We start from the raw sequence: 22,411 nt of genomic DNA, 5'->3' as shown, positions 1-22,411 counted from the left end.
GACTAAGTTGTGAGTTAGGTACACATTATTAATTATATTATTATTGTTTTTATTCTGTTGGGCCAGCAGGGCCATTTAATATTGTGTATTATCAAAATTATTAAATTTGTGAATTATACAGAAACTCAACAACAACTGTTTATCATTTACTTAATTTGAGTTAGGTACCCGTCCAATATTCTTTAAGCACACACATCACATTATACACACATTTACACACCCACCCACACACTAGCACTCTCTGGTCTTGCTCGGCGACCCCGTCCACTTCCTTTGAGTCGCTACACACACATACACATCTATACACAGGTCGGTCGGTGTGTGAGTACAGCGCGCGAAGTAATTAGCGATCGGGCCGTACGGGCTAACTATTGTTCCGTCCCCGGTGCAATCAATACTTATTATTATATTATATATATCCGATCTTATTATTATTTACCCTTATATTCTGTATATAAGTGTACTTCAACAGGTTATGGGCCCAGTAGTTAAGTCTTTATAATAAAGTCGTGAATAGTTAGTAAAATAATAGTTGTTTAACGAATTGCGTGTTTTATGTACAGATAGTATACAGCAATAATAATTCGCGAAGTAAGTGCAGTGTAGCGTGCGTGCTTTTCTTATTGTGCAGATACTGCATGGACGTAAATAGGGTCCTAAAATGCATAGGGCTTGAGCCCAAAAGATTTAATAAGAAAAATATTGGGAGATTTGTTGTCCGCCCACTATTACCTATACACAATTTTATCTATGATGCTGATACAATTCAAAACTATAACAAATAATTTTTTTGAATTATTATAAAAAATCTAAGAGTTTTATACAGTCATAATATATATATATATATATATTACAAATTAAAATATTATACATGATTTAATAATTAGTTTCATTATAATTGCATTCTTCTTTCCTTCTCGGCAAACTTGTTTAAAATTTGTTAATTATCAATTTGGTTAGATGATTCTCTTTCTATATTTATAATACTTAAATCGGTAAATCTATTTTCTGAATAAGGGTGAACAAGGATCTAACATCATGTTGGTTTACGGGCTTGTTTCCTAGGTTCAGACTTCAGATCATAGGTAAACGTAAGCCGAATCAGCTGATCGAGTTTCGCTTCAATATTGTTCTATGGTGAAATCGTACCCGGTGTGGCGGTGTCCCGGTAGTCGGTACCCGCATGCCAGCACACATACGTCACACGTCTGCGTGATATAATATATATATTGATACGTGCGGCTGTCCGTTAAGATAGCCATCAACAATTACTGATCATACGAAAACGTACTGTAACAATTATAAATATAAATATGTTACATGACACCTATGTATATAATACGAACTCTACCGTATGTACGATTAACTGCTGACCGATACATTAATATTAAAACACACACAAAAAACTGTTCTTGCCGTCGACAATACAAATAACGCTCTGTGCCTGTTTTAAGTTTCCTTCGAAACTAGTTACCCGTTTTTTGCGTTTTTTAGTTCACTAAATCCGGAAAAGTGCGTGCTTCGACTGGTGTCGTTTTTGAGTCAGTCTGATTACTATTTATTCTAAATTTTTTACTTTCAATCATTTGTTAATTAACGTGTGCGCATCATTGAAAGGTAATAATTTATTATAACTTTATACTATCACCTAATTACGGTTGAATTCTTATCGACATCGATAAGCAGCGTCGACCCGTGGAGGCTATCTCGTAATTCGAATCCAGCACGTGCCAAGGTCGCCGCCTATCTTTGTTGTCTACGCCGGGTGCATATTATTTGGCCTATTTATTTTTGCTAAGGCGCTTTATTTGTCCTTTATTTATCCGCACGTTTTCACCAGTTAGTCGAAAACACATAATGACTCAAAACAATGATCTTCTTTCTTCCGAGTTAAACAAATGGACTAAAAGCATGCTCGTTGACTATATAGTGGCGCAGACTCTGCCCGCTGGTCTGAAGCTAAGTGACGACTTGTCTAAGTTTTTAAAAGATTCTTCTTCTGATCCTGTATCGCCTTCGCATGGAAACTCAATTAATATTGCTAATATTCTCCAATCCGTGGTTGTGGAGCTCAAATCAGTGGCTCTTAGTAACGCTAAGCTACATGATAAGCTCAACCACCTCAATGCGGCACCTAATGCCCAAACTCCCAAATCAAATGCTCAACTCTTTAAACTGCCAGTTGATGTACACCCGAACTCGGTTACGGGGTAATCGTTCTACTCAACCCACAAATCAATTGACTGCCAGTCAATCTTCGTCTGTAAAATCAAAATTCATTGTTGGTTCTGTAAAGAACTCATCTTCTAAGCTGTCATCAGTGCCTGTGCATGTTGATATTTTTGTCTCAAGGCTTGATCCAAGTGTTACAACTGCCCTGCTAGAATCTGAGTTGTTCAATGGTTACCTAGACGTGACCATCAGCAAAATGGTTACAAGGCATCCATCATACTCTTTGTTCCATATTCGTCTGCCTGCGGATAAGCTGGATATTGTCCTCGATCCTGTATTCTGGCCCGATGGTGTAATGGTCAAACGTTTTTGGGGTCGTCTTGCTCCTGAGATGATTCAAGACGCCACTCCAAAAAACTGATATCTTCATGTTCGTCTACCTGTCCTCCTCTTAGTGTGGCGTACGCTCCACCCACTTCCAGATCTGGTGTTGTGAAACACCCCGAAAAACTTATCAGCCAAGGAGTGAAGCTACCCATGGGCTACTATCAAAACTGTAGAGGTCTAAGAACCAAACTTTGTCTTTTTAAATGTAATGTTGCTGTGTTTAATTATATTTTCATTTGTTTAACTGAAACGTGGCTTACTAATAGCTTCCAAAACACGGAATTAGGTTTACACAACTATGTTGTATTTAGGTGTGATAGTAGTCAATCCAGTAGTTTTAGTAGAGGAGGAGGAGTTCTCGTTGCCATTCGTAACGATGTGGTCCATAACTTGTTACCTGCACTCATAAACAATGTTGAATATTTATTCGTTAAATTTTATGTAAATAATACTGCTTATATTGTTTGTTCCGTATACATTCCTCCTAGTAGCCCTATCCCGGTATATGAATCCTTTATGTCTGCTGCTCAATATATTATCGACGCCAATCCTGGCTCCGTATTTATTTTCTCTGGTGATTTTAACCTTCCTGACCTATCCTGGTCTAATGACGATTTCGGCTTAATTTATTCTTCCTCTGGCCCTGCAATCCACTGCGTTCCTGACGTTTTCGCATATAATAATTTTTTCCAGCTAAATCACATACCCAACTCCAATGACAATTTCCTTGATCTAGTTTTTTCAAATGATTCTCGGTTCAATATAGAGAAATCCGTTACTGGGGTGGTTCCTTGTGATCCTTACCACCCAGCCTTAGTTTTTATGCTTACTTTTGTAGATGACTTACCATCTATTGATAGATGTCATAAATATTATAATTTTCGTAAAGCCTGTTATCCTCGTATTAGTGCCTTCTTATCATCGTTTAACTGGTTAGAAACCTTAGCAACAACCGATATTGATTCTGCTACGTGTGCATTGTACGATGCATTGCATTACTGTGTCACAAGTTTTGTACCTTTAGTTGTTTTCAAACCTTCTAAATTTCCATCCTGGTTCTCTAAAAATCTAAAAAACATTGTTTTTGCCAAGAAAGAAATGCACGCTAAATACAAAGCATCACGTAACCCTGCTGACTATAACAAGTTCTCTAACCTGCGCGCTCAGTATAAGTATTATTATAAAAAGTGCTATAAAACATTTCTGGATAACACCGAAAACAAGCTTTAAGTTAATCCTCGTTTATTCTGGGACTTTGTACGTAAGCGTAGATCTAGCAATGGTATTCCCAACTCTGTTCACCTCAATGATCTAACTGCCACTGGTCCTGAATCCATCTCCAGTCTTTTCTCATCCTACTTTAACTCAGTCTATGTGCCTTCCCCAGCAAGTAGCCTACCTGTTATTCCATTTGCGCAGCATACTTTACCTTCTGACTGCATCTTCAGTGTCGATGATGTCGAAAACGGGTTAGCTGCTCTAAAAAATGTACACTCCGTTGGCCCTGATGGTCTATCTGGAACCTTTTTGTATAACATCAGATCTGTCCTCTGTTTTCCTTTATGGTTACTCTTCAGGCGTTCAATGGATGATGGAATTTTTCCATCAATGCTTAAAATCAGCTCAGTCACCCCTGTGTTCAAATCTGGCGACAAATCTAACGTCACGAATTATCGACCCATCTCGATTCTAAGTCATATTGCCAAGCTTTTCGAACACTTAGTACTGCAATCCATTCAGCCCTCGGTTGACTCTGTACTAGTCGACGAACAATATGGTTTCCGACCCGGACGTTCTTCCACTTCGAACCTAATTGTGTTTAATAATTTTGTCCTTGAGGCATTTGAAAATCGCTCCCAGGTAGACGTGGTTTACACTGATTTTGTGAAAGCATTTGACCGTGTCGACCACGCTATCCTCATTGACATCCTATATAAGTCCGGTTTTGGCGAACCTATTTTGTCCTGGTTTAAATCATACCTGTCCGATCGTGTCCAGTGGGTCAAAGTGCTTGGATCAAAATCTGCTGTCGTCCCTGTTCCATCTGGTGTTCCCCAAGGTGGTCACTTGTCTCCCCTGCTTTTTTCGTTATTTATAAATGGAATTACGAAGGCTGTTCCTAAGTGTAGATTCCTTATGTTCGCTGACGACCTGAAACTTTTCCGAAAAATCGAATCTGAAGCTGACTGTCTCGCCCTTCAGAACGAGTTAGATTCCATTAGCTTATGGTTTAGCACTCTTGGCCTCCAATTTAATACTAATAAATGCAAAGCTATGTCCTTCACCAGGCGTCGATTGGTATTCGATTATTCTTACACTATCAATGGTTCAGTGATTGATAGAGTTGCAAGCAATAGCGACTTGGGCGTTCTTTTCACTGCTGATCTGAACTTCCGCCCTCACATTGACTCCATCTGCTGCCGAGCCCTCAAATCGCTTGGCTTCGTAATGCGCACCATGAATGAGTTCAAGCTGTCTGGATCTCTCAAGACTGTCTACTGCTCTTTAGTCCGAAGCATGCTAGAGTATGCGTCTGTGCTCTGGAACCCGTTTGTGGTAACTGATTCTTGCCACTTAGAGCGAGTACAAAGGCGCTTTCTGTCGTCTGCAGCTTACATGCTAAAAATTGTCCATCCTCCTCATGACTATACTCCAGTATTGCGCGCACTTGGCCTTACATCTTTAGCAGATAGGCGCGTTAAAGCTAATCTGGCCTTTTTAAAAAAATTAATCGATGGTTCCTTAAACGCCCCTTCACTGCTCGTCCAAGTAAACTTTAAAGTTCCTCATCGGGCCACAAGGTCTCAAGTTCCTTTTGCTGTACCTCTCCACTGTACCAATTACGGTAAAAACAAACCAATTGACCGCATGATGCAGTTGGCTAACGAGGACCCCTCCTTTCTCAGTTTACCTTAATATTCTGTTATTTTTGTACATTTGTTGTATGTAATTTTACTTGTGTCCTAATTATTTTAGTATATATTTACTGTGCCTGTAATTCTGCTGTATTTTTTAGGCCATCACCCCTTGTATATGTTAGCTATCTTATTTTACTGAATTATTGTTATGTACTGTACTAAATAAGGAATTTTTTATTCCGTGAATTAATTAATAAATTAATAAATAAATAATTGTAAGGCCCATGGCCAACACACACAATGTATTAGTAAGTTAGTTCGGTGTGCACCTTAGACCTCAATACACATTACGATTACCGGACTCCGTATGACTACGATACAGTTACATAGTATAATAGAACATAGTTGATATATTTGTGAGTATTAATATTTGTAAGTGTTTAGTAGACAATAAAACATAATTATAACTGAAAAGGAATCCTAGTAATTTAAATATATTTAAGATCCTGATATCTACATATCTGCCCCTGGCCAGTGGCGTCATTTGGGGGGGGGGGGGGGCAAGGTGGGCATTTGCCCCTGTCTGATTTTAAAAGCAGACCGATGGGCCTGTGACGGGTTGTTGCCGTTTAATCATTATTATATCTTATTACCTCAAAAACGTGCCTATTTTTATAATATTTTCAGAAAATATTTTATCGTGTACTAAGAAATTATTGTCACAAAGATACATTTTTAATTAATAATTGATAGTTGGAATACCTTATACCTATATTGTATATTTATATTTAGACACATGCGGGCACGTGCATGTATGTGTGTTAGTGTGTGTGTGTGTGTGTGTGTTTTGTGAAGGAAAAAAACATAATATTGTATGCACAACAATAATAGTGAATAATAATAGTTAATGTCATAATCCCGTATAGTTTTATTTCTAAAATCTAAAATTAATACAAATTCTAAAAACAACAACCGATTGGCACTCTGATTTGTCAATGATCTCAGACTTCAGTTAACTTGCGAGTTGCGACAGTCGTGCATTGTAAACGCTTAAGCTTCATCAGGGAGAACAAACTGCACGAGCTATTGGTATATTAAATGAAATGTCAAATATTTCATTTATAAAAACTTCTCATGCTATGGAGATTTTATTACAAACCATTCACTGTGCTTCAGTAGAACTTCAAAGTTCCAGTATTATACAATCTTCAGCTGTTAATTTATTACAAAATACAAAGCAGAATATTAAAAAAATGCGTAACGATACATTTTGGGAAAAAATTAATAACAGTGCAAATTTAGTCGCTGAAAAAAATGATATAGTTGATAAAAATAGTTCAAGAAATCGAAGACCAGTGAGATTAAATAGAAATCTTAATGATTTTTTTGTTCAATCTACAATAGGACAAAGGACAAGATTTGAAAATAACAGCAATACAACTACTGAAAATAACTTGCCATTGAGTGATATAAAAATTATTTTTTTTACTGCAATTGACAGGTAAAATTTAAATCAATATGTACATATTATTTATACTAATCATTAATATCATTTAAATGAAAAACAAACTTATCTAACTATTACATTTATCTGCATTAATTGGTGAGTATATATTTTTTATTATTCTTTGTTTTAGATTTTTGAATGAACTAAACCATCGCTTCAACAATTCTAGTAATGAAATCATTCTTGTTTGTAACATTTTCTTATCCTCAAGTATTGATTATTTTAATTTAAAAAGTCCCCATTTAGTTACCTTTATTGACCATTATAGACATTTTAAAATTAATTATGAAAATCTTCAAAGTGAATTTCCATCTGCAAAAAATTTAATAAATCATGCAAACAAAGACCGAGATGATGGAATTCATGACCTTTATTCTATTTCCAAAATTTTAAATCAACTTCCAAATGCTTTTCAAGAAACTCTTAAAATTATAAATATTCTTATGACTCTGCCTGTTACTACTGCTTCCAATGAACGATTTTTTTCTTCTCTAAAATTAGTTAAAACCCATTTACGGCTAACAATGGGAAATGAACGACTGAGTGATTTACTGGTCATTGCAGTGGAAAGTGATGTATCAAGTAAAATTAATTTAGACGATGCAGTCGATACATTTTCAAAAATGAAAAAAAGAAGATATCCTTTAATAAACTAATAATATTTATATTAATTAATAAAAATTTTCAAAATAGTTTACTGAGTTTTAATTGGTATAGGTATACAACAATGTTTCTGTAAAATATCTGGTTCCTTATATTTTCAAATTATGTTGTTACCTAGGAGAAAAGGTTGTATTAATTAGAGAAAAAAAAAATTTGTGAGAATGGTAATTGGATAAAATGTAAGTAGATATTATCTTACGAGCGAAGCGAGCAATTTTTTTTTACTCATTTGGGCCGGTCTAAGCCTTTGCCCCCCTCTATTAAAAACTGAAATGACGCCACTGCCCCTGGCTACGGTATTTATATCTATAGGATCCTACGATTCTCCCTGGATATCTTATATTTAACTGGTCGTTCCCCCGACCACGTTACATATTGGTGGAGGCGCCGAAGCCTGTAATAATTACAGTTATATTTGGTTCCTAGGATTTTGTTTCAGTTTTAATAAATTTATAATTTTAAGAAGTTTAAAAAATATTTTTTTTTCTTTAGTAAAAATTTAAGTAATTAATACTGACTATAGGTTTTAAGAGGAATTTTAAGTTTTAAGAGAGACAATTGAATTTTGAAAAGAAAAAAATTATTTTAAGTGAAATACAGTTTTGAATAAAGAAAGTGTAAGTGATTAATACTGACAATAGGTTTTAATAGGAATTTTAAGTTTTAAGAGAGATAAACGAATGTGAAATAAATAAATTTAATTATAAACCAGAAAAGTTTGAAATAACGAGTTTTGAGTGATAATATTAAGCATAGATTTTAAGTATTAAGGTAACAATATATTAGTATATATGTTAGAATATAACGAATTGTTTAAGATTTAAACATACACAAAAAATAGGTTAGGCAAGTTAACCATAGTTAATCTATTTAGAACGAGTCTTTTTTTTATTAATAGTGGTAAATAAATAATGGAATTTAAAATAATGATCCATCAACCACAAACTTTTTCGGGAAAAATGGGAGAGGATGTTGATTCTTTTATAGAAAATTTTGACTTAGCTGCAATAATAAATAACTGGGGTGAAACAGAAAAAATTACATTGTTACCATTATATTTAAAAGACTCGGCATCAAAATTTTTTAAATTAATAAAAACCAAAACACCAAACATAAACTGGGGACGGACTAAAAAACAAATAAAGGAGAAATTTACTAATATTGGGAATGATAAATTACTTAGAATACAATTAAACCAAAGAAAGTTAATGAAAAACGAAACTTTAAATGAATTTATAATAAATATGATGGAACTTTGCTATAAAATTAATCCAAACATGATAGAGGAAGAAATTTGCGAGAAAATATTGGCGGGTTTACCAGATGAAATATACAATAAAATAAATATTTTAGACAACACAAACATAACAAAAATAACAGCAAATTTAAAAAGATACGAATTAGCAAAACTGGTTAGAAAAACAGATGAAAAACAAAATTCAACTGTAGATAAATTAAATGAAGAGATAAATATTCTAAAAAAACACATTCAACAATTAACCACAGATATAAGGGAAAAACCGGTACAAAATCATATACCAAATTATACCAATGGAGCTAATAACAATAATAGCGAAGTTTATGATCAACAATTTCCAAATCAATATATTTCACCGTATTTTAATCCAAACCAACAAAACTCTAGATTTACATACAATCAAATTAGTCAAAATATACCAAATACATTTACACAACAACAAAATCAGTATCAAAACTATCAACATTGGAACCCTCCAAGGCCGATACCAACGTGTTATGGATGTGGCAAGGTGGGACATATTAAGAGAAATTGTTACAACCAAAAAAAACTAAAAGTCCTGCAGGCACCTGGGCCTGTGAAGGGTATATTTCCAAAAATCAGGAATTACAATAGTATAACTAATGAAATAAATCATGTAATATATAGTTGCTACAAAATAAACGAACAAATAAAACATAAAATTGAAATATTAGGAAAAATTAATGACGAGCCGACATTACTACTGTTAGATACAGGAGCCAGCGTGACAGTTATAGATAAAAAAATGACATTACTTGATAATATTAAGCCAATTAACGATATAGATATGAAAACAGCCAATAATTCAAAATTAAACATTATAGGCTCAACGATAATTAAAATACAAATAGCATCGCTCATAATACACCATCAGGCAGTGGTAGTAGATGGTTTATGCTCCCCAATCTTATTAGGTTTAGATTTTTTGAAAAAAACACAAACAGCCATGGATTTAAAAGACAATATTGTATTATTCAGATACGATGATCAAGAAGTAAAATTACCAATAGAAACTCGTGAAATAAAAAACGATATACAGGGAACCGAAATACAAAACTTTTCCCACGAAATATTAAACGAATATCAACAATTTTTATTGCTTGATAATAATTCACAACATTTTAACCATAGATACGAGGAAATAACTGGCGATTCGTTCAGCGATCGGTCAAGTGACGCAATCGCTCACTGGGTCAGCGAATGCCTAACGATAAACCATGGTATCGCTTTACAGTTTCGTAAAAAATTTAACAATATCGATAATTTGATTTTACAAAGAAAAAGAGTAAGGGAAATCGCATTCATTAAAACAGAAAAACAATGGATATTATATTTAATTATAAAAAACCACTATTACGAAAAACCAACATACGTTAATATATTCGCCACATTACAAAACCTGAGAACATTTTGCTTAGAACAACAAATTAAAAGAGTAGCATTACCTAAAACATGCGTAGGACAAGACGGAAAAGAATGGCCCGTTATCTCTAGTATGCTGAGGTTCATATTTCGAAATACGTGCATAACAATATCTATTTATGACATAAACCAGTCAATATTAAATAATAATGAAACCACTAACATAAACAAATTAAAATTAAATAATAATGGAACTACCGACAAAATTAATAATAATGGAATGGGATTTTTTTTTGCCGACAATATTAACCACACACTGAGGGAAAATATTTTATTAGATACGTCATACTTAAACAAAATCGAGGAAGTACCGTCTGGCGGCGATTGCGGTGCACATGCACTACGTGTTTGCTTAAAAACTACCAAGTGTAAATTCGGATATTTCGAACTTAAGATACTCGGGCAAATAGTAAATCAGGACAGAATTAAACCGAATCCCGAAGGTCTGGCTGCAATAAAAAATTGTCCAACTCCCAAAACAATAAAACAAACACGGAGTTTCTTAGGTTTGTGCAATTTTTTTAGAAAATTTATCCCTCAATTTGCAGAATTAGTTTCACCGATAACTGATCTAACGTGGGGACATTATGTCACAATAACATAGGAGACGAGTTACCAAAATTACTGGAGGAAAAGTTTCAAAAAAATAAAAAACATTATGATTCACGCAAAAAACAAATCAGATTACAAATAGTAGGGGAAAAAGTATAAGTAAAGATAGAAAATAAAGGGTCAAAATTTGCATACAGATACAAATATCAGATGTTACATATGTAGTAGAAATAACTAAGAATGAACAGTTAATTAACGACTATAAAAACGTTAGTCAACTAAAAAAAATCGAGAAAATAAATAAATAATATAGGTAAGAAAACGGTTAAGCGCATTATATTTCTATTTTAATTCGTATTTATTGCATGTTAATATAAATATACAGTTTAGATACGTAGTAATTAGCATAAGATATACAATATATAACCACACAAGTGTTTAAAATATAAGGAGATCGCACTTATTACATTAATGATATATATTTTTTTTTTGTCACCTGAAATTTAATATACAAGAAGTCACACTGCACCATAATTTTAAATATGTCACTACTTATGACGATAAAATATCAAATTAACATTTGGTAACGTGACTCTTATGAACAATTGTACGGGAAAAATAAAAATTATAATAACAAAAATAATTACAATAAAAAACGGCTTTAATTAACTCTGGTTAATAATCAACTATACAATAATTCTAAGGATATTTTTATAACGTTAACCTAAAAGTCAAGTTTCAGACCTACAGGAGAAGTCAAATACCAGTATAGTGGAGTTAACCAACCTAACTTAACCAACAGTATTCAAATTATATAATTAAATATAGATTAAGGTTATTGTATAAAAACTATGATATTAATTATGGGATAAATGTTTATATCTTTTATATTTATTTTTTTTTAATATTATATTAAATTATTTCGGGTATTTGTATCATCAGACATACTCATATTGTCGATTATAACTATTAAATAGAAAAATTATTAATTAACAAAATAAAAAATAAAATATAATCAAATGTATAGAGTGTAATACAAACACTATTTGGATAAATAAAAAGTATTGGCCTCTGGCATAGTAGAAATACTTGCAAGCAAATACTTATAATACACAAATAGTCTGCACTTTGTTAATAAAGAAATATTGTTTTGGAGGGACATCCAGTTAAAATAGAGTTTAATAATGATAATTGACAATATGGGGAATATTAGTTAAGAATAGAGATAGTAGAGTTTACTAAAGTATAGTATATAGGATGTGAAAAATAAAATTTATTGTTGTAAAATATAGTAAAAAAATGTAAGTTTTCAAACATATCAACTAACCAATCCATGAAGAAGCATTGTTCAATCACAAAAAAACTTCAATCAACAGTCCACCTTCACCATATTCAATCAATCCAGTCGGACAAGGGATAAAAACAATGTTTATATTCAAAATTTCTTTTGTATTTTTTTTTTTTTTTTTTCTAAAGGGAGGGGGTAATGTAACAATTATAAATATAAATATGTTACATGACACCTATGTATATAATACGAACTCTACCGTATGTACGATTAACTGCTGACCGATACATTAATATTAAAACACACACATAATTGTAAGGCCCATGGCCAACACACACAATGTATTAGTAAGTTAGTTCGGTGTGCACCTTAGACCTCAATACACACTACGATTACCGGACTCCGTATGACTACGATACAGTTACATAGTATAATAGACCATAGTTGATATATTTGTGAGTATTAATATTTGTAAGTGTTTAGTAGACAATAAAACATAATTATAACTGAAAAGGAATCCTAGTAATTTAAATATATTTAAGATCCTGATATCTACATATCTGCCCCTGGCTACGGTATTTATATCTATAGGATCCTACGATTCTCCCTGGATATCTTATATTTAACTGGTCGTTCCCCCGACCACGTTACAGTACCTACATATTATTACTTTTATTATATTAATAGCTATTACCATTGGTTATAATTTTATAATTAATATAATTAATATAATAAATTATATAAGATAACCTAAATATTAAAATATTTTAGGGAGGACTAAGCCCTCCTAAGCCCCCCACCCTATTTACGTCCATGGCAGATAGTATACATTTACGTTTTTTTTAAATATGGAAAACGAAAATATAAAATCAACAAACTCAAAGATGCATCAAATTGAGACATGTGGAAATTTTAAATTAAGGTAATCAAGAATGCAGCTGAAATATTTGATGTAGTAACAGGAAAATCAAAGAAACCAATTTTAGCAAAAATCTGTAATGAAACTGAAGATGAAGCGAGAAAAAGGTATAGCGTTGATTTTTCAATATGGAAAAGGGCAGATGATAAGGCTCAAAAATGTATCGTCACATCGTTAGATGAACAACCTCTACAATACATTATGAACTGTGACACAGCAAATGGTATGTGGAACAAACTACTTAGTGTGTACGAACAGATATCATACACAAGCAAAACAATAGTACAACAAAAGTTCTATCATTATACAATGGATCCAATAGAAAATATAGCAGGTCATATTTCAAAATTAGAAAATCTAAGTAGACAACGAAAACAATTGGGAGAACCTATCTCAGAATCAATATTAATTACAAAAATGTTGATGACATTACCTGATAGCTATAGGCACTTCTACAGTGCATGGGACTCAATGAATAGTGCAAATAGAACGCTAGAACAGTTAACCACTCGATTGATGGTGGAAGAAACACGACAAGTGCAAGGACATGAAGTCCATGACGATGGTGCTGAAAGTAGTGCTTTGACTGCTAACAAAGGCAAGTATAATAAAAGTAAAAAATACGTGGTCAAAATGATAATACAAAACCAGGAAAATGCAATCACAGTAAAAAACCAGGACACTGGAAAAGGGACTGCAAGATATTCAAAAAGGAACAAGAACAAAAGAAATCAACTTCCAGTTTGGCGCTTATTGGTGTACAAAGAAAAATTGAATAAATCGACGGCTCAGACAAATGGTATGTCACATCCACGTCTCGCGTGACACGTCCCGGTTGCTTCGATCACGTGATCGATGCTTGTGGAGGGAGTATGACCTGCGGCTGACCAAAACTGGTCGCCGCCGAGTCATCATCTCATTTTGAATAAACTATACAAACCGTATTAAAAAACTCATTTATTCTTTTTTTGATAAGTCTTTGGTTTCATCAACCAGAATTGTATAAACACCAAACTTATTCATAGAGTTTAATATAATCTGCCTTGTACCACAGATTATATGAAAACAGATTGTGCACTTAAATGTAAACAAAAAACGGCCTGATATGATCACCGCCAGAATCAATGTGACCATTTCAACGAACTAAAAATATTTGAAACTTGTCATATACTGGTGGCTGGGATGGGGACAGTTGGGTCCCGTGATAAGAAATTATAATTGATAATCTTAATCAATAGGCTCACCTGATAGTGATAACAGAGTATATGACAAAAATTTATACATAATGGAAATAGTGTTAATCCAACTCCCATACAATTCATCTGGTCATTTAAACAAAATTTTTGTCTTAATTATTTTACTCACTCAGACAATGCCAATTGCATAACAGACTTGGATGAAATTTTATCTAAAATAAATACTGATTCTTTTAATGACGAAACCATAAAAATAATATTTCAAGATAAAAATCCATTTAAATTTAAAAATACACTTAAAATAGATACCCCAGATTATAGGAACTTATCGATGCCTGAGAAAAATGCTTTTATATATGTTTGTGGGTTTTTGATGAAAAATTGTTTTGAAAAACATAGTTGCGAAGTTTGTATTCATTATGCAAAATCACAAAAAAAATTGGATGACTCTTTTACTTTGTTATTTCAAACCATATGAATATTCAGAAAAATCAATGTTTGGCAATTTAATGATGCCACAACATGAATTTTATGTTTTTATAGATGAGTTAGAAAACATTTTTATAAATAGGTTTCCACAATTATCTATTGAAAATGAAGTAGGTATTAAGTTAAAGTTAAGCATGACTAATGTTGTATTTCGACATCCGTGTCCACTATTTAATAAAGAGTATTTAATTAATTATTTTATAAGATTTAGGATTCATGCTGCTATTAAATTTTTAAATAGGAATTTAATATCAGAAAAACAAAAAAAAAATAGAAAATTGTGTATATTAAATAATTTATAAATAAATTAGAAAGAAAGCCATTTGTAATAAAATTTTGTACTAAATTATTTTTATAATTTATAATATATTTAATTGTTTATAGTAAAAAGTATAAGGTATTTGTAATTTACCTACATTCTAAATTTTTTTAATTGTAAAAATATTGTTTGATATTGTGATAAATTTAAATTAATATATTTTTGGAGACAACGATTTGCATTTTAGATTCTGAGCGAAGCGATGAATGTATTGATTCTACAATTATGTGTGTTTTTTTTTTTATTTTTTTATTTTTTTTTTTTATTTTTTTATTTATTTTTTTTATTTTTTTATTTTTGTGTCTGTCATCACCTTTTAGGACAGTAAAAGTGCTTGGATTTTCTTCAATAGTAACTTTTCTGATAGGAAAGTGAATCTAGTTGGTACTTTGGGGGGTCAAAAGTAAAAATTTCCCAGTAGTTTTCACAAGCGACGTGAAAAACAAAAGAAAAATTAAGGAAAAACGGGAATTTTTACGCAAAATCTGTTTTTGAGAAAATCGATTTTGGTTTTTGGTGTAACTCTAAAACAAATGACCGTAGGGACATGACATTTTGACTGAATGTTTATATTAGCATTTTCTATACACCATAAAATTTACAAAATATTTTGACTCTTTTTGAGCTGTTTACGGCCATTGTCAGTTTTCAATTTTTTTAGTTTTTTTTTCTATAAATATCAATAAAATTTTATCTGTTGAGTAAAAAAGCTTGAAAATTTAATAGAAGGCTCCTAGGTTATTGTTTCAAAGGCAGATGAAAAAAATTAAAAATCCTTAGTCACAGTTTTTAATTATAAGCATTTAAAGTTCAAATTTTGACAAAATACGGAAAAATCACGAAAAATAGCAAATTATTTTGATGAGAATTCATAAAAATTTTTCTTTTTAAATCTAAGATTTGAAAATGTAATATAAGATTACTCATAAGTTTGTCTACCTTTATCAAAAAAAAAATGTCTAGAAGAAACTTAAATTAAATTTTTATGAGCGTCTGAAATTTATATTTTTACAACATTTGATATTTACTCGATTTCTCATGTAACAATTTTCTTATTTTATTGTAATTAAAAAACGAATGACTGTAGATACTTGAAAATTTTACTGAATGTTTATATTAGCATTTTCTATACACCATAAAATGTTGAAAATATTTTGACTCTTTTTGAGCTGTTTACGGACATTGTCAGTTTTCAATTTTTTTAGTTTTTTTTCTATAAATATCAATAAATTTTTATTTGTTGGGTAAAAAAGCGTGAAAATTTAATATAAGGCTCCTGATATATCGTTCTAATAGCAGTTGAAAAATATTAAAAATACATAGGCACAATTTTTTTTTATAAGCATTTAAAGTTCAAATTTTGACAACATTTATCAAATTTATAATTTATTAATTATTTTGTGGTTAAAAATGTATAAAATGTTTAACTTTTATGGCTAAAGATTGAACATTTAAAACAAGGCTCCGAGTAAATAGGTTATATATAAATTACTTTATTCACAATAATATCATAAAATATACTTGGTAAAATCATAGGCTGACTGACCGTTTTCGCTCAGAATCGTTTTTCTTATACAATGATATTATATCATTGAATTCAAATTTAACACCATCCATTACAGTGACCCACTTGTAACCTACTGTACAGCAGAGCGACATCCACTTATCCACCTTTTTTACTTTTCTATTACTTTTACCAAAGTACAATATTATGAGCATTGAGTTGCAATTGAAAAGTTCACTTAGCTTAATTCAATAATTCAAATTTCAATATTATGGTATGTAAGTATATACAATAAATTAGCATTGGTATTTGTAGTCACACTGATTTGGGAGACAACCAATCAGAACACCTTATTCATTTTTTACATTGCAGCATAGGAAGTGCACAATCTGTTTTCATATAATCTGTGCTTGTACATTGAGCTATACTTATAAAATCATTTTGATACTCAGGACTAGTGTAGTGACCGTAACGTGCCTGTAATCGTAATTTTATTTTATCATCAGCAAACATATCTTAAATTTCTAATAAATTCCCTTTGTTTTTAGAAATATCAGACTCATTATGTCCACGAAATGCTAAACCCTGTTTTGACAGAAAAAGTGCCGCCTTAAGTAAGAATTTTAAGTGTTCTCTATTTTCAATAATATTTCGTTGTCGTACGTTATTAACTTGATTAGCGATAGATAGTGAATGGTTTTTTTGAACTAGAAGATAATCGTTCCAACGCTGTACACAGATAACATGAGTCTTACATCTCTGATGATTGTTCAAAGATAAGGTTTGTTCCTTCCAATTTTTACATTTTGAACCATAATTAACAAAACATAAATTACCTGCAGTTTTTCCAGAGGCTATGATGTTGGCAGAAAAATGAAGGCATGAAAAACAGAAAATTTCATCTTTTGATACAGAATACTCTATCCAGTTGTAAACTTTATAATGTCTACTTGTAAATCGTCGACCATTGGTAGCAGGGAATAACATTTCTGGCTGAACTAGTTCATCATTTTTTGATAAAGAAATATCATAATTTTCTTGAAATGCATTTGTAGGCAATTGAACCTAAGTTGTGCACAAAAAGTAAATGTTAGTTTTAACTTATTCAATTATTTTAAATTAGGTAATTATTTATGCTATAAGCAGGGATAGATTTAAGAAGGGGCAGACTCAGCACTCAGAGGGTCAGAGGCAGAACATAATGGTTTTTTTTATACGCCCAAATATAAAATAAAATATACAGGTACTATAAATAATAATTTTCAATACAAAAAATTAATAAAAATACAATTAAATATGAATAAATTGTTTGACTATAATTATGAATAAAATATATTTTTATACCTATGTTTTAATAAGTTTTTACATTAAATATATAAAAATAAAAATATTTAATATAAAAAGGATTTTTATTTCCTAATCACACATAAAATTACTTAGTTATGTAAAGTAAATGTGCTGATTTTTAAAATTTGTAATAAATAAATAGTACCCCATACCAAACCTATTTCCTATAAACAATATTAAAATATGTATTATGCATATTAAAAATAATTTGTTTGGATTAACAGAAAGTTAAGGAATTATTCCTAAAAGTAATCCCCTTAAGTTCTAATTTAGAACCATTTGTTTTTTAAGAACTATCATAATTATAATTAAATACCATCAATCTTATGTTTTTAATACTTTAGCACCCCACGTTTTAGAGGTCTAGTTTCACCTATGAAAATAATCCTTAAATTAAAACATAATGTAAGCAAGTTATCGTATATTTGTTTGGTACTTACTGGATCACACATGTGTTGTTTTTCAATTGTAGGAATAAAAACATCAACTGCTGATCTTGGCACTACATCCTAAAATAATGAGAAAGTTAAAAATTTGTTTATAGATTGATATTTACAATAATTTTGTTTTTACTAAATTTTTAAAAAAATTTATACCATATTGTCCATTGTATCATTTGTATCATCTTCATTTGTAAATGGAACTGGTTGTTCAATATTCAAACTAACAGATCTATCGTGATCATCCTAAAACATATTATATATTTATAAGTATACAGTATACCTATTATTTAACATTATAATATTTCAGTCAATATAAAAAAAATAATCATTTACAGGATAATCAACTGAATATTCTTGTTCTTCGATTAATTTTTCCAACTGTAATACAACTGCAGGTTGTTGTATTAATTGTGCATCAATCTAAAAGATAGGTACATAAAATCGAATTTAGAAATTAATATTATCTTAAGTACTAATTTTTTTATTTATTATTGCTTGCTTACTGGTTCAGGTTTTGTTTGTTTATTAAAAAATGCAGTAATTATTTTTGATTCTTGGGCGACTTGTTGTAGTTTTATTTTTTTTGCACGACGGTTTTTAGCCGCACCACCCATTACTTTTTTTTTAAGAAACGTTTTCTCAATAACAAAATAATAATGAGAACACGCGTCACGAACTCACGAATATAATGAATATAGAATAAGCGGTTACTGAACTAAATATTAACAAAATACAGAAAAGTTTACTGTGAATACTGAATTGTGATAAACGAGTAAGTGACTGTCGTCTGTCGCAAGTTGACAGAAGTCTGACATCAATGATAAATACTAAATAAGTAAGAGTGTAATGTGTAAATCGATTGTTGTTTTTAGAATTTGTAATTATTTTAGATTTTAAAAATAAAACTATATGGGATTATGATATTAATTATTATTATTGTTGTGCATACACAACAATATTGTGTTCCTACTTCCTTTTTCATAACAAAACACACACGCACACACAAAACATACACGCACGTCCCGCATGCGTCTAAATATAAATTTATTCCAACTAATCAATTATTAATTAAAAATGTATCATATTGTAACTATAATTTCTTAATAGGTAGACTGTAAAATATTTTCTGAAAATATTATAATAATAATCATGTTTTTGCACTAATAAAATATAAATTGTTAAATGGCAAAAACCGGACACCGGCCCATTGGGCTGCTTTTAAAATCAGACAGGGGCAAATGCCCACCTTGCCCCCCCCCCCCAAATGACGCCACTGACACACACACATACATGATACATACATACATACATACAAAAATATTATATATAATCAAATTCGAATAACATCTCGCTAAGCATACGTTAGAATAAATCTCAAACACACACACACACACACAAAGACATAAACTTGTAAAACGAAATATTTCTGTAATAGGATTAATAACCGTTGCCAGACAGTCTACAATTTTATGAACCCAAATAAAATTATGTTAAGTTCTGAAAAAAAACTTTTCCAACAGTATGCAGGTCTACCGTCAACCATGCTAGGTATAATAAGAGAATTTAAAAAATGCGAAACTAGTGGGCGTCGCTTGCAGATATGGGTAAGAACGAATGAGTTAAAAAAAATGCACGGTTTTATACCTGTAAACTTAGATGCAGCAGAAATAGAATTATTAACGTCTCGAATATTTAACACGATAAGTGAATTGTAGATAAGTAAACGATGTTTATACAGATACTAATAAACGCTTATTTATAACTATTTACCACGCTTTTTTTTTCTCCCCTTACGTATTTACATATTTATAATATTCAGGTATATATTATATATCAACTTGAATACGTTTGTATTAAGCTAAGTATCGGAAATGTTTCGTATTTATTTCAAATGAGACATATCATACGGGAAGTACTCGAGATGAAGATTTGTGTAATACGATCTGAAGTTTTGCTACAGGCATACAATATTTCTATTTTCCTAGGTGCACATGAATTAGAGATTTATTTGAAAAACATGTATCCAAACACATCCTGCTTACCTTATAGGAAAATGTGCTATACCATACAACTGATACTACTCACCACTAGTTTGTTGGCTAGAGGTTTGGGATCTTCCTCCGCATTAATATATTTATAGTAATAATTAAAAAAAAATGTGTGATCTCAACAGTACGTGGACAATGTTCTACATAGTAGTAGAAGTATATTACTAGATACGTATCTATGGAACACTTTACCATACGCATATTAACACACCCGATATATACAACAAACCGACGACCCTGTAATATTTCATTGTATAACTGGTATCGGTGGTGGCAGCGGCGGCGGCGGCGGCGGCGGCGGCAGATCTTAGGTAGGGATTTTTTGAATGAATGATTAGTCGCTATTCATTACTTCCCGTAGTTGATGATATTTTGTCGTCCCATATTAACCTATATCTCTCTCGATCGCTCTGTATCAATACTACGCACGTAATTATCATATAACGTTTTAATTTTTCTTGTTCATTTATTTTAAAATGTTTAAATGCGAACAATGTTTTTTGAAATTCGTATACAAGTCAAATTTGATCGCTCACCGAAAAACACATCTCGAAATGTTTAAATGTCGACAATGTCCTTCGGAATTCACGGTGAAACGTAGTCTAACTAGACACGAAAAAAATCACAACGCCGAGCGTATCCCATGTATTAGGTGTGGTATTAGTCGAGAGGCGTACTGAGGGGTGTTCGGCCCAGTGGGAAATCACGGTCACCGGCCCAAATAGAGGTGGCCTGAAGGGTGATTAGCCCACCAAAAAATAAACACCCCCCCACCCACCCCCCAAAAGAAAAATCTTAAAAATAATAATTAATTGTTATAAGGTACCTATAAATAGCATGTACAATTTAATTTAATTAGGGCAAATACGTACTCTGGTGTGTGTTATGTTACATACTGATACTATGGGTCTAGTTTCAACATTAAAAAACATGATAATCAACAATTAGACTCAAAAGAATTTTTTTCATATAATATAATTCATTTTTTTTTTTTTTTTTGTTGTTAAAGTATTTTTATTCAATCTGTTTCAATACATGAACAATAAGAACAATTGATGAAAATAAAAAATAAAATAAAATAAAAATAAATGACAGATTATCCCGTATGTAGAGGCCTCCCAGCGGAGGTACTACGACATGAGTATGACTAAATTAGGCTAGTAGGTCACGACACCACTGTCTTTTGAGTCTTTTAACTGGGTTACCTGGGATAGAAATAGATGATAGGTCGGAGATTAACGGATTCTTATGGTGAGCTAGGCGGCTATTGAAACGTTTGTAATGAGTTTTGGCTAGTTCAGAGACAAATGGTATTTTGAGATCAGTGTGGAGGGTGTGGTTAGAGACATAGAATGGTGCTTTTAGAATTGTGCGAAGAATTTTGGATTGGAATCTTTGAATGCGGTTGATGTTGGAGATTTTGGCAGCGCCCCATAGTTGAATCCCATATGTCCAGATGGGTCTGAGTAGGAGTTTGTAAAGCAGGAGTTTGTTGGAAGGTTTCATGTGCTTTGATGCTAGAAGTGGACGAAGGAGTCGGAAGCGGTCATTTAGTGTACGGGTTTTGCTAATTATGTGAGGTTTCCAAGTGAGACGGCGGTCGATAAGGATACCGAGATAGCGTATGCATTGCGCAGGGGGAAGTGGTTGGTTGTTGAGGTAAAGTGTTGGACATACACCTTGGCGAAGAGCAAATGTACCGTGGATGGACTTGGTTTCGTTCATTTTTACTCCCCATGTTTTGTACCACGATTCAAGGGATAAGAGATGATCTTGTATGTAGAAGGAGGCTAAGACAGGATCAGGGCTGGTTGCTAGTATGGCTTTGTCGTCAGCAAAATCACCGACTAAGGTATGGGGTGAAGTAGGCTGGTCGGAGATGTAGAGATTGAAGAGTAGAGGGGCAATTACTGCGCCTTGTGGTACGCCTGCTTTTATTTCAGTAGGAGAGGAGAAGGAAGAACCTACACGTACGGAGAAGAACCGATCTTCGAGGTAGGATTTGAGGATCAGATAGT

The 22,411-nt window shown here is 31.9% G+C and overlaps 1 protein-coding gene and 1 pseudogene across 1 annotated transcript; one reads left to right on the top strand and one right to left on the bottom strand.

Annotated features, from left to right (window-relative positions):
* Positions 1-14,418: 14,418 nt before the first annotated feature.
* LOC132933782 (uncharacterized) lies at positions 14,419-15,034 on the top strand (annotated as a pseudogene).
* A 2,037-nt stretch (positions 15,035-17,071) lies between these two features.
* Positions 17,072-18,959, bottom strand: LOC132932832 (zinc finger MYM-type protein 5-like). The gene is made up of 5 exons (XM_060999185.1): positions 18,849-18,959; positions 18,679-18,765; positions 18,499-18,588; positions 18,343-18,411; positions 17,072-17,620 (listed from the first exon to the last, which is right to left on the bottom strand). The coding sequence occupies exons 1-5, from the start codon at positions 18,957-18,959 to the stop codon at positions 17,072-17,074; spliced, it is 906 nt and encodes a 301-aa protein (XP_060855168.1).
* Positions 18,960-22,411: the final 3,452 nt, after the last annotated feature.

The sequence above is a fragment of the Metopolophium dirhodum genome, chromosome 1, assembly GCF_019925205.1.
Source record: "Metopolophium dirhodum isolate CAU chromosome 1, ASM1992520v1, whole genome shotgun sequence".
NCBI classification, from domain to species: Eukaryota; Metazoa; Arthropoda; class Insecta; order Hemiptera; family Aphididae; genus Metopolophium; species Metopolophium dirhodum.
Note: the sequence above shows the minus strand (reverse complement) of the source record. Positions and strands in the feature narration are given on the sequence as shown.